This window comes from Microcaecilia unicolor, chromosome 1, assembly GCF_901765095.1.
Source record: "Microcaecilia unicolor chromosome 1, aMicUni1.1, whole genome shotgun sequence".
Taxonomy (NCBI): Eukaryota; Metazoa; Chordata; class Amphibia; order Gymnophiona; family Siphonopidae; genus Microcaecilia; species Microcaecilia unicolor.
This window is the reverse complement of record NC_044031.1, coordinates 377826748-377840302: the sequence shown is the minus strand read 5'-3', so window position 1 is coordinate 377840302 and position 13555 is coordinate 377826748. Positions and strand designations below refer to the sequence as shown.

The following is a 13555-nucleotide window of genomic DNA, read 5'->3' as shown; positions in this document are numbered from 1 at the left end:
CGGTCATTCTTTTCCCTGTGGTTACAGAGGATGAGCCAAGAGCTGAAATGTTTGAGCTTTTGGACCATCCTTCGCCACCTAAGGAATCGTCCACAGTACCCATGCATCATGTCCTCAAGAAGACATTGCTGGTGAACTGGGCGAAGTCGCTAACTAATCCCCACATTCCCAAGAAGATCGAATCCCAGTATCGGATCCATGGGGACCCGGTGTTGATGCGGACTCAGTTGCCTCACGACTCTGGTGTGGTGGATCTGGCCCTTAAGAAGGTCAAGAGTTCTAGAGAGTATGCTTCGGCGCCCCCGGGCAAAGACTCTAGAACCTTGGATTCTTTTGGGAGGAAGGCCTACCATTCTTCAATGCTCATTTCCAAAATTCAGTCCTACCAGCTCTACACGAGCATTCATATGCAGAACAATGTGCGGCAGTTGGCGGACTTGGTGGATAAGTTCCCCTCTGAGCAAGCCAAGCCTTTTCAGCAGGTGGTCAGGCAGCTGAAGGCGCGTCGTAAATTCCTGGCCAGGGGTGTTTACGATACTTTTGATGTCGCATCCAGGGCCGCTGCTCAAGGTGTGGTGATGCGTAGACTCTCATGGCTGCGTGCCTCAGACCTGGAGAATAGGCTCCAGCAGCGGATAGCGGATTCGCCTTGCCGGGGGGATAATATTTTTGGAGAAAAGGTCGAACAGGTGGTAGAACAGCTCTACCAGCGGGACACCGCTTTCGACAAATTCTCCCACCGGACACCTTCAGCATCTACCTCAACTGGTAGACGTTTTTATGGGGAAAGGTGGACTGTTACCTATTCTTCTAATAAGCGTAGGTACAATCCTCCCTCTTGCCAGCCTGCTGCCCAGGCCAAACCCCAGCGCGCTCATTCTCGTCAACAGCGTGCGCCTCCACAGGCCCCTGCAGCTCCCCAGCAAAAGCCAGGGACGGGCTTTTGACTGGCTCCAGCAGAGCATAGCCGAAATCAAAGTGTACGTGCTGGACGATCTACCGGTCGGGGGGAGGTTAAAATTTTTTCACCAAAGGTAGCCTCTCATAACCTCCGACCAGTGGGTTCTTCAAATAGTCTGGCTAGGATACTCCCTCAATTTGGTCACGAAGCCTCCAAATTGCCCACCGGGAGCTCAGTCCTTCAGCTTCCAGCACAAGCAGGTACTTGCAGAGGAACTCTCCGCCCTTCTCAGCACCAATACGGTCGAGCCCGTGCCACCGGGGCAAAAAGGGCTGGGATTCTATTCCAGGTACTTCCTTGTGGAAAAGAAAACAGGGTTGATGCGTCCCATCCTAGACCTAAGGGCCCTGAACAAATATCTGGTCCGAGAAAAGTTCAGGATGCTTTACCTGGGCAGCCTTCTCCCCATGATTCAGGAAAACGATTGTCTATGCTCTCTGGACTTAAAGGATGCTTACACTCATATCCTGATACTGCCAGCTCACAGACAGTATCTTCGATTCCGTCTGGGAACACGGCACTTTCAGTATTGTGTGCTACCCTTTGGTCTTGCCTCCGCGCCCAGGGTGTTCACAAAATGCCTGGCTGTCGTAGCGGCGTCTCTACGCAAACTGGGAGTGCACGTGTTCAATTACCTCAACGATTGGCTGGTGAAGAACACCTCCGAGGCAGGAGCTCTACAGTCCATGCAGATGACTATTCGACTCCTGGAGCTACTAGGGTTTGTGATAAATTATCCAAAGTCCCACCTTCTTCCAGTTCAACAACTCGAAGTCTTAGGAGCTCTGCTGGATTCTCAGACAGCTCGTGCCTACCTTCCGGAAGCAAGGGCCGACAATCTTCTGTCCCTCGTTTCCTGGGTGCGGGCGTCTCAGCAGATCACAGCTCGGCAGATGTTGCGATTGCTCGGCCACATGGCCTCCACAGTTCATGTGACTCCCATGGCCCGTCTTCATATGAGATCAGCTTAATGGACCCTAGCTTCCCAGTGGTACCAAGCTGCTGGGGGTTTAGAGGATGTAGTCCAGCTGTCCACCAGTTTTCTTCAATCCCTGCAGTGGTGGACAATTCGGTCCAGTTTGATTCTGGGACATCCCTTCTAAATTCCTCAGCCGCAAAACGTGCTGACGACGGATGCGTCTCTCCTGGGGTGGGGAGCTCATGTCGATGGGCTTCACACCCAAGGGAGTTGGTCCCTCCAGGAACAAGGCCTACAGATCAAACTCCTGGAGTTACGTGCGGTCTGGAACGCTCTAAAGGCTTTCAGGAATCGGCTGTCCCACCAAATTATTCAAATTCAGACAACCAGGTTGCCATGTATTACATCAACAAGCAGGGGGGCACTGGATCTCGCCCTTTATGTCAGGAGGCCGTCAGAATGTGGCTTTGGGCTCGCCGATACGGCATGTGTCTTCAGGCCACATATCTGGCAGGCGTAAACAACAGTCTGGCCGACAGGTTGAGTAGGATCATGCAACCTCACGAGTGGTCGCTCAATTCCAAAGTGGTACATGAGATCTTCCAAGCGTGGGGCACCCCCTTGGTGGATCTCTTTGCTACCCGAACCAACCACAAAGTCCCTCAGTTCTGTTCCAGACTTCAGGCCCACGGCAGACTAGCGTTGGATGCCTTTCTCCTGGGTTGGGGGGAAGGCCTCCTGTATGCTTATTCTCCCATACTTTTGGTGGGGAAGACTTTGCTGAAACTCAGGCAAGACCGAGGCACGATGATTCTGATCGCTCCTTTCTGGCCGTGTCAGATCTGGTTCCTTCTTCTTCTGGAGTTGTCCTCCGAAGAACCGTGGAGATTGGAGTGTTTTCCGACCCTCATTACTCAGAACGAGGGGGGCGCTTCTGCATCCCAACCTCTGATCTCTGGCTCTCACGGCCTGGATGTTGAGAGTGTAGATTTTGCCTCCTTGGGTCTCTCCGAGGGTGTCTCCCGGGTCTTGCTTGCTTCCAGGAAAGATTCCACTAAAAAGAGTTACTTTTTTCTATGGCGGAGGTTTGCCATCTGGTGTGACAGCAAGGCCTTAGATCCTCGCTCTTGTCCTACACAGACCCTGCTTGAATACCTTCTGCACTTGTCTGAGTCTGGTCTTAAGACACAGCCCCACAGACAGTCCACCCAATTGTTTGTTTCTTTTGATCCCAACAGAAGGGGAGTGGCTGTCGGGAAACGCACCATATCCAATTGGCTAGCAGATTGCATTTCCTTCGCTTATGCCCAGTCTGGGCTGACTCTTGAGGGTCATGTCACGGCTCATAGTGTTAGAGCCATGGCAGCGTCAGTGGCCCACTTGAAGTCAGCCACTATTGAAGAGATTTGCAAGGCTGCAACGTGGTCATCCGTCCACACATTCACATCTTATTACTGCCTTCAGCAGGATACCCGACACGACAGTCGGATTGGGCAGTCGGTGCTGCAGAATCTGTTCGGGGTTTAGAATCCAACTCCACCCCCCTAGGCCCATTTTATTCTATTCCAAGCTGCACTCTCAGTTAGTTGAATAAGTTTAGGTCAATCTCAGTTATGTCCTTGCCGTTGCAAGACCCAATTGACCAATGTTTCTTGTTTTGAGTGAACCTGGGGGCTAGAGATACCCCATTCGTGAGAACAAGCAGCCTGCTAGTCCTCGGAGAAAGAGAAAGCTACATACCTGTAGAAGGTATTCTCCGAGGACAGCAGGCTGATTGTTCTCACCAACCTGCCCGCCTCCCCTTTGGAGTTGTGTCTTCCCTTGTCTATGTCTTGCTATGTACTGGACTGACGAACACGAACGCGTTCGGGCGGGAAGACGGTCGCGCATACGCACGGTGCATGCGCACGTGAGGGCTAGCAAACGCTGTTGCTAGTGAAGATCTCCGGTCGAGGGGCTGCCGTGGACGTCACCCATTCGTGAGAACAATCAGCCTGCTGTCCTCGGAGAATACCTTCTACAGGTATGTAGCTTTCGCTTTATCCCCCAACCTAAACTAATTCCACGAATACCTCCACTAAAATGCAGGTGTAAATATATATTTTGCTGTACCACAGTTGTACTTTTACTTGCAGACATGGTGGTCAGTTTTTAAATGGCTCTTTTTTTCCATATGAATATATATTTTCACTTGTAAATTGCTTTTGACCCCATGTTAAATTCAGCGGTGTGATTGAATAATACAATTCATACATTTTCCACCCTGATATTCTGAGATTCTCATGTTGTTTCTTGTGCCATTTCCCATTGTGTATTAGGAAAGAACAAATAGGAAAAGGGAATGGGACTTGACATACCTACCGCCTTTGTGTTTTTTTGCACGATCGTACTTAAACCTCCATTACCCAGTATATAATGGACTTAAATACAAAAGCACCTACGCATCAACTTTCTCCTACACTAGCACTCATCTCTGGAATGATCTACCTAAACTAGTGAAACTTACTCCTGATCACCCTACCTTCAAACAGCGCCTCAAGACCTTTCTATTTGGCAAAGCTTACGCACCACTCCTGCCTGGCATCTCTAACTTCTGAACTGTCTTTATCCCGGTGTCATATTAATCACCACTGCTCTTTCTCTTTCTCTTTTTCTCTACCTCGCTTTTGCCCTTTCTCCATTATACTTCTAGGACATTAATTGTTTGATCCCTGACTTGTTGTGTGTTTATGTAGATTGTTGTAAGCCACATTGGGCCTACCCATGGGTGGGAAATTGTTGGATATAAATGCTGTAAATAAATAAAATATACAGGTACTTATTTGTACCTGGGGCAATGGAGGGTTAAGTGACTTTCCCCAGTTCCCCAGGATCAAAGTCCGCCTCACTAACCATTAGGCTACTCCTCCATTTGACATAAATAGAGACAATTTAATGTCAGTGAAGAGTGTGTGAAAACTATAAAGAAAAAAAGGCAAGGGAGAAAGAGAAGGCAGGGGTAATAAAAATGATAGATCAAGCATGAGAAGGATTTTAAAAAGATAAAAGTTTTTTCACTTCACTAGCTTAGCTGTTGGTGCATTGACGACATGGCTGTGTAACATTTGGTCTTATTCAGTCTGTGCTGCTTCACCATTTCAGGGGTGCTTGTGGGCAATAAGACGGACCTGGTTGGTCGCCGAACAGTGGAACAGAAGCAGGCACAGGAGTGGGCAGCCCAAAATGAACTGGAGTACTTTGAGACCTCAGCGGTTTGTAATAAATATGTTTCTGTCTGCAACACTTATAGGCTATTAGGGCACTGCTTGAATGGTTACTTTTAGTGAACTAATGATCTTTTATTCTATTAGTATTAAATTCAATATTAAAGCAATAGAAATAATAAGAAAACATATCAGACATAAAGTAAATCTGCATAGTTTGTTTTGTCTCTTTTTTTTTTTTCCAGAAGGAAATGGAGAATTTTGAAGTTCCTTTTCGCACTCTGGCCAAATCATTCCACCGTTTGTACCAGGAAAGGGTGGAAGCCATACAGTCATTTGTGTAAGAGATGGGGACTCTTCAATCTTGGTGGTGGTCTATTCTGAAATTAAGAAAACTAGCAAGCTAGAAAAAGAAAACAGAACAAGAAATAAAAATTATTTAATTCACACAGCTGTTTTCCCTGACCTCTTTGTGACTCAAATGTGTGTTCTTTTTGCCATTTCTGTTGTTCTCTTCATTCTTGTGTTAATTACATGCAGTAATTGGATTCCAGGACATCTGTAATGTTTTATTTAACTTGCCCTAAAAAGTAAGCTGTCAAGAAAGTGGGCACCTTATTGGTTTTGAGTAAGCAACTGTGTTGCTATTATTCCATCATTACTTGGTCTTGCAGCACCCTCTGCTGGTCCTTGGTTGAATTCTCAGCTGCTAAAATGGTACGGCAGTGGAACCAGCCAGTTAGGGCTATGAGCACACACTGATGTACTAACAATTTGTTATTGAATGGCTGTCATTAACTGTTCCATTCTATGAGAATCTTTATTCTGTAAAATTTATCAAAGGGCTTCTTTGATCCCCTTGTGTCACATCAGTAGAATCATGAGAGAATCATACAAGAGGTCCTAACTACTATAAAAATTTAACTTGTTTTATGTGACTCTCACAGTAAAATGCAGTTGTCATGCTGTAACAGTGCAACAATAAGGTAAAAGTAACCTTTCTCAAGGAAGGATTTATTTTAAAATTTTAGTTGGTATATGTAAATGTTGACTATTTTGTGGAATCCATATAGCTGATTAAGGGATCCTTTTACTAAGGTGCACTTTCAAATTTAGTGCATGCTAATGATTAGCGCACGTACTAAGAGCTCCTTTTACTAAACGGTGGTAAGCCTAACACGGGCTTACTGCTCGCTATACAGGAAGTACCACCGGGCTACCGCAGCGGCCCGGCGGTACTTCCCATCCCTAGCTTGCCGTAATTTCTGGTGCTACAAAAATGTATTTATTTTTATAGTTCCACAGTGAACATAGCGGTAATCAGGCAGTGCAGTGCACTGTCCGGTTAACGCCGGGTTAACGCGGGAGCGTTTACGGCCACCTCAGTGGGTGGGGGTAAGGGCTCCCCCCGAAATGGCCACATGGCCATTTCCTGTAAGAATGAGAGACTTCCCTTTTACTAGCAGCCCGATAAAAGGGGCCCTAAACAAGATGCCCATAGGAATATAATGGACGTCTTATCATTTAGCACATGCTAATCATTAGCATGCTCTAAATCCATTAGTGCACCTTAGTGAAAGGATCCCTAAGAACATAAGAATACAAGTGTTGGCATACTGGGGCAAACCAAAGGTCCATCAAGCCCAGTAACCTGTTTCCAACAGTGGCCAATCCAGGTCACAAGTACCTGGCAAGATTTCAAAACAGTACAATACATTTTATGCTGCTTATCCTAGAAATAAGCAGTGAATTTTCCCAAGTCCATCTTAATAATAGCTTATGGATTTTTCTTTTAAGAAGATAGCCAAACCTTTTTTTAAACCCCGCCAAGCCAACTGCTTTTACCATATTCTCTGGCAACAAATTCCACAGCTTGTTACTGGCTGACACGTGTGCAGAGCATAAACATATCAGTGGCATATTCCCGGACCTTCTGGGAGAGAGGGTCCTTTGGAATGCCGTCTGTACCAGCTTCCCTCCATGGGCACAGCCATTGTCCTTCCCTTCTATTCTGAGGACCTGGTGTTGTTGTCTTTTCACTGCCTTTGCAGGTGGTGGATGGTTTGTCCCATTTGAGTCTCTGGACTCCGAACCTTCTCTTAGGAGATCCGACCTGGTCCTACTCCATCTGTTTTTCCCTGATGTTCTCGTAAGGGATTGTGAGGTTCTGTGGCCCTGCTCCCTCCCATGGACACCGTGCACCAGTTTCAGAACACTCCTGGGTTTTATGACTCTACTACATCCAGGGTTGTTGGATACATGCTCACATGATTACGGATTTTCATGACCAATGTTTTGGTGCTCACTAGCAAGGATGCTAGTTCCATAGGCTTATTCTGAAGGTCATGTATGGAGCATTCATTGGCTTTCTCCTGACTTCAGACCAGCTACCTTTTCCAGAATGTATCCTATGGATCTTCGTTCCACGCTGGCATTGGCAGCTTATCACTTATTGAAGCTGGTCGACTCACTTGGTCACGTGCCTGAACGACAGATGGTCTATCCCCCGTTCTGGTTCTGGTGCCTTTCCTTAATGCAGCTTCCAGCATTTCTACTTACAGCAGGGCTGGGTGGTCCTTGGTGTCTGTCTCACTGACTGTGTGGTCGACGGAGGCTGGTGGCTCCCAACTGCTGGAGTGGACCCCTTTTGGGATCCGGTTGGAGGGGATTGCTGACCTCATCAAGACCTGATGGCCGCCATCACATTCTCTCCTCCAAAGCACTTCCTTCGACTTTCTGCTTTTTAGGAGGTTCTTCCTTAAGTCAGAATAGAGGTCCTTTTCTTTGCCACCTCTTCTCACTGGACTTCATGAACTTCAACCTTGCCTATTCCTTCCTGTTTTCAGCATGCCCTCAGCCTGCATAATGCTCCAAATTGGATGACCCTAGGGAAGACTCACTTTCCAGAGGAGAATTGCTCTGTTACAAATTAGTTTCCAGATGCCTTACTGGTTGCACGCAGGCTACAGTTCTTTGGGGCCCGGGCTAATGGCTCATCTGCCAAGAACTTCTCAAATCATCTCAGTACGTGACGTTTCTTCTGGAATATCTCTCAGCCTTTCTGAAGGCCTTTGAGCACGGGCACTTCTCACCAGGGTTAGATGATTGCGTTTCTACTCTGAGCTTCTTTGGCTCTTTGTTCACCAAGGAGCTGCTTTCTATCCTGCCTCTTGGACTCTTTGCTTCCTTCTTGGCAGCATACAGGCTAGGATGGCCCCTTTCCTGTGGCGTTTTCTAGATGGGCCAAAGCTTCCATTGAAGACAGGGACATCCCAAGTTGGGGAAGGTTTTCCATTCCTACTCCCCATGGTTCTGGGTGATTGTCAGCTGTACTCTGTAGCCTTGCTGACTATTTCTACACGAGCAGTCTCTTTCTTTTCAACTAGGGACATTTTACTTCCTTTTGACTTCGTGCAGGATATTTATTATGTGTTGTTTTCTTGGCAGCTTCCCCACACTGCCTGTGAGTCTCTATATTTGCTTGTTCGATTCCGTACAGTTAACATCGACAACCAGTACTCGAGGGTCCAATTGGAGCACTTTTTAGGTGCTGGACTTAGTGGAATCCTTGTTACACTAACCCTGGTCCCTTCTGCTTTCCGTCTCCCTCTTCTGTTGTTGACTCGCCTGTGTGTCTCTCCCACTATAGGAAGCGGATGTTCTGGTCACTCAGACCATTTGAGCACTGGGCTTGTCGTATTCTTCTTCCATTTCTGTTAAGCTTGTGGATTGCATAGCCTCCACCATCCATACACAGCCATGCTTCTTTTCCATGGGATATCCTGGTGCACTTTAACTTCTTAGTGGTCTCAGACCACTAGGACTCTGAACGAACTTATCCTTATGTACCCATGGCTTGACTCGTTTGCTTTCTCCTTTGGGGACCAATTCTGCCCCATTAGTCCCTGCAACAGTTATTCTTGGTACTCGATTTTGGTACCCTGTAATGGTAGCAGTTTCCCACCTACGGTGCAAAGCCCTTTTGTTGGGTTTTTCCCCTCTTGACTGTTTGTCAGCCTCAGCCTCAGCCTCTAGGAGGCCTCACACATCCAATGTTTGCAGTGTAGACTGTCTAGCTGCTTTACTTTCGTTCACACAGTCGATGCTTTGGCTTCGCCATCTGTGTCAGGGGGCTGTATGACTGTGATGGAGGGTTGTTTGTTTGGATATGCTGCACGCCAATTTTTGGACAGGCAATTTTAACACAACAATACTAATACTTGAACTGGACTTAACATAACACTTCCTCCTTTCTATTCCCTTATGTGTCTGCCACACGTGCACTCTATTATACCATAATATCACTCTGTATTTGTCATACCGGAAAGGCGATCGCCTCACGGTGCTATGTAAGCCACATTGAGCCTGCAAATAGGTGAGAAAATGTGGGATGCAAATGCAACAAATAAATAAACAGTCTGGTTCATATTCTAGAACATCCCTGTGATACCTCTCATGGTTACTCCAGTGCATTGCCTGTCGTGCCTTTCTCTTCCAGGCAAGGTCCATACCAGACTATTGTCTCCTACTTTTCCCCTTCTTTGGGAATCACTTTCTATTCACCTCCTTTCTTTTCCCTGTTGGGGCAGATTCTGTTGTCAAGTAGCTGCGTCCTGGGAGCCCACTCTCTAATGATTCCTTCTTCGCCTCTACAGTTTGACTTCCTCATGTTCTGGAATTCTCTTTGGACTATGGAGTATTCTCTGACCCTCCTCACGTGCAACGTCTAGTCATATCTGCGTCCCATCCTCCAGGCTATGGCCTTCACGGCTTAGCCAGGTTTTGGGATATTTTTTCTGCTGTTTTTCATGATGGTGTATCCACAGCCTTGCTTTTCCTTAAGAAGTGTTTCTCTTTCCAATGAGATAGTTTGCTGTATGGTATTCATACCTTCTACTCTTTCTGAATTTAAACTTGTTGGTTTGCTAGAGAGTCATCTTAGTGTATTCAGTGCGTTCATCTTTGAGTAACGAATACACATTTTTAGACCTCCGTAGGTGTTCTGTCCCTTCAACAGTGTCCCCATTTCCTAAACACTTTTTTACGCTATTTATTTTCCTGTCAGTGGGAATTCTCAACCTGAACATATTTACTTCTTCTAACTTCTTTACACTTGCTGTGACCATGACCGTTGACCCTGGGAGCAGTTTTCAATCTTTCATCGTAATGGAGTGGTGCTCTGCATGCACCCTAGGTTCCTACCTCGGGTCCTATCAGTGTTCTTTCTACATTAGCAGCTCTTTTTGCCTCTATCCTTCCTGCAGCCACCTGCCCATGACAGGCACATATTCCATTCAGTGGACTGCAAGCACCTTTTGGCCTATCTTTGTTGCAGTCTCAGCCCACAGGCTGCCTCCTCAGCTTTTAATTTCTTTTCCTCTGACAGGCTGTGGGTCACCTTAGTAGAATGCTCAATGTCTGTTTACTCTGTCTTGCGCTTCTATTGCGGAGATTTGTTAGTTATGGTGTTCTCTTCATTCCACACATTTATGTTTCTTTCCTGTTCTAGGTAGCATCCCTGCGGCAGCATTCCCAACATATCCATACATTTGGATGAATGGTATTACACTTTTACTTTTGATTCTAGAATTCAGCTCCACCCACCTAGCCCATTTTTATTCTGTTCCAGACTTTACTTCCGATGATTTGCATGTGATTATCACTTTCTCTATGTTCTCTCCTCGCTGTTGCAAGTTATCATTGTTGTCCCTGGTGAGCCTGGTATCTAAGGATTCCCAATTTATGAGAATATTAGCCTGCTTGTCCTTGGAGAGGCTTACTTGTAGCAGGTATTCTCCGAGGATATTAGGCTGTATATTCTCACATACCCTCCCACCTCCCTTTGGAGTTGACTGTTATGCTTTAGTATTGTACTCTTGGTCCCGTACTCATGTATGCGCACTGTAGCATGTCTCACTCCAAAAGGCCTCTGTTTAAAAGCTTGGTACAATCTCTGGACCAGGGCAGTGCGGCGCCGCGTTACCCATTTGTGAGAATATATAGCATGCTGCCCTCAGAGAATACCTGCTACAGATAAGTATCTTCACTTTTTCAGCACCAGGCTCATAAATCTAGGCAAACAAATGGCAGGCCTAAATGTATGAGTATAACTTTTAAACTCCTAAATTAAGATGAATTTTCAGCTGAAAAGTTATGCTCCTAAGTTTGGCTGAAAATAGAGCACACATTTAGGAGGCTAATAGGAGCATACATTTAGGGGCTCAGCCTTTTCTAAATATTGAGCGCTGCATTTTTAGGGTTTAAAAATTGTACGTGTGAGGATAAAATCTGACACTACCGTCCTCAAGTGTTGGAATAGAACAAGAAATCAAAAGCACGTAGTTTAATTCAAACTAAAAGAAGGATCAGGACAATAAAAGCAAAAATATTAAAAACCGCAGTTGCAGAGATGCTATCTGCCACCCAGAGGCGTTCCTAGGGTGGCTGACACCCGGGGCGGATCACCGATGCGCCCCCCCCCCCCCCCCGGGTGCAGTGTGACCCCCCACCCCCGGCGAAAGGACGCCTCCCCCAGGCGAAAGGACACACCCCCCGGGTACATGTTTACCTGCCGGAGGGGTGCCGCGCGCCTGTCGGCTTCGCTTGTTCCATGCTCCCTCTGCCCCGGAACAGGAAGTAACCTGTTCCGAGGCAGAGGGAGCACAGAATGAGCGAGCCAACAGGCGCGTGGCACCCCCCCCCCCCCCCAGCAGCATGCACCCGGGGCGGACCCCCCCCCCCCCCCCCCCTTGGTACGCCACTGCTGCCACCCCAAAGAAAGCCCAAAGGAGCAACTGATATGACAAAAGCCTCCCAAAATCACCTTGGAACCTAGCAAGGAGCTGTGGCCTACTTCAGATGGCAAAATACCATAGGAACTGCTCAGGTTGCAATGAGGGATTTCAAGTCTGCAGTTTTATTACCTAGAAGACTGTCCATCCCCCTGATACTCAGGTACCGGCGGACAGTACGTTAACTGCCCACTGCAGGCATTAAACCTGGATATTCAGTGCTGGGATATTTCCAGCGACTGACATTGAATATCTAGTATTTTTTTGGGCCTTTTGAATTTAGAATTGATTATTTAGGTCTCCTTTACAAATGTTTGTATAGCACATGGTTAAGCCAGTGGCGAAAGAGTGCTGTGGAGTTTTTTTTGAAGACACATGATTGACACAGTTCCCTCATTATACAAAAGGCTTGCCCTTTGACAAAGAGGTGTCGCTGTAATACCTGATGTCTTTTTTTCTCCACATTTTGTGATTGTTAGAAATTGCATTGCCCAGGGGCAGCCATAGTTACTTGCAAACAGATTGTATATAAGGTAGAAAGAGATATATATTTTTTGTTGACAATAGATTCTACCTATTCCGTTGGATTATAGTGATTTTAATTACTCCCATATAGACTGGGTTAATGTAACATCAGGGCACGCTAGGGAGGTAAACTTCCTTGATGAAATAAAAGACAGCTTTATGGAGCAGCTGGTACAGGAGTTGATGAGAGAAGAAATAATTCTAGACTTAGTCATTTCTGGAGCGCATGATCTGGTACGGGAGGTAACGGTCCGGGGGCCGCTTGACAACAGTGATCATAACATGATCGACTTTGAAATTTGCTTTCAAAAAGGTAAACATGGGAAGTCAAATATGTTAACGTTTAACTTTAAAAAAGGAAACTATGATAAAATGAGAAGAATGGTGGAAAAAAAACTTAGAGGAGTGACTGAGAGGGTAAGAAACCTACAACAGGCATGGATACTGTTCAAAAATACCATCCTGGAGGCCCAGGCCAAACATATTCCACGTATCAGAAAAGGAGGACGGAAAACCAAACGACAGCCGGCATGGTTAAAAAGTGAGGTAAAGGAGGCTATTGGAGCTAAAAAGGAATCCTTCAGAAAATGGAAGAAGGAACCAAATGAAGAAAATAAGAAGCGGCATAAGAAATGTCAAGTCAGATGCAAAGCGCTGATAAGAAAGGCAAAGAGGGATTTTGAAAGAAAGATAGTGTTATAGGCGAAAACTGATAGTAAAAATTTTTTTAGATACATTAAAAGCAGGAAACCGGCAAAAGAATCGGTTGGCCCGCTGGATGATTGGGGTGTAAAAGGGGCAATCAAGGAAGACAAAGAAATAGCTGAAAAACTAAATGAGTTCTTTGCTTCGGTCTTCACCGAGGAAGATTTGGGTGGGATACCGGTACCGGACAGGGTATTCGAAGCTAAAGAATCAGAAAAACGTAATGAAATATCTGTAAACCTGGAAGACGTAATGGAGCAGTTCTGCAAACTGAAGAGTAGCAAATCTCCTGGACCGGATGGTATTCACCCCAGGGTAATGATAGAACTAAAAATGAGCTGGCAGAGCTACTGTTATTGATTTGTAATTTATCCTTAAAATCCAGCGTGATACAGGAAGATTGGAGGGTGGTCAATGTAACGCCGATATTTAAAAAAGGTTCCAGAGGAGA

General features: G+C 46.2%; 1 protein-coding gene across 3 annotated transcripts in view; it reads left to right on the top strand.

The window, feature by feature from the left end:
- The window catches only part of IFT27 (intraflagellar transport 27), an 81001-nt gene extending 75528 nt beyond the window's left edge, over positions 1-5473 (top strand). For all 3 annotated transcript variants that reach the window (XM_030210042.1, XM_030210058.1, XM_030210050.1), the window contains 2 exons: positions 5022-5131; positions 5329-5473. In XM_030210042.1, the coding sequence (XP_030065902.1) occupies positions 5022-5131; positions 5329-5427 (209 nt within the window). In that variant the 3' untranslated portion in view covers positions 5428-5473. The remainder of the gene's footprint in view (positions 1-5021; positions 5132-5328) is intronic.
- The last annotated feature ends 8082 nt before the right edge of the window (positions 5474-13555 follow it).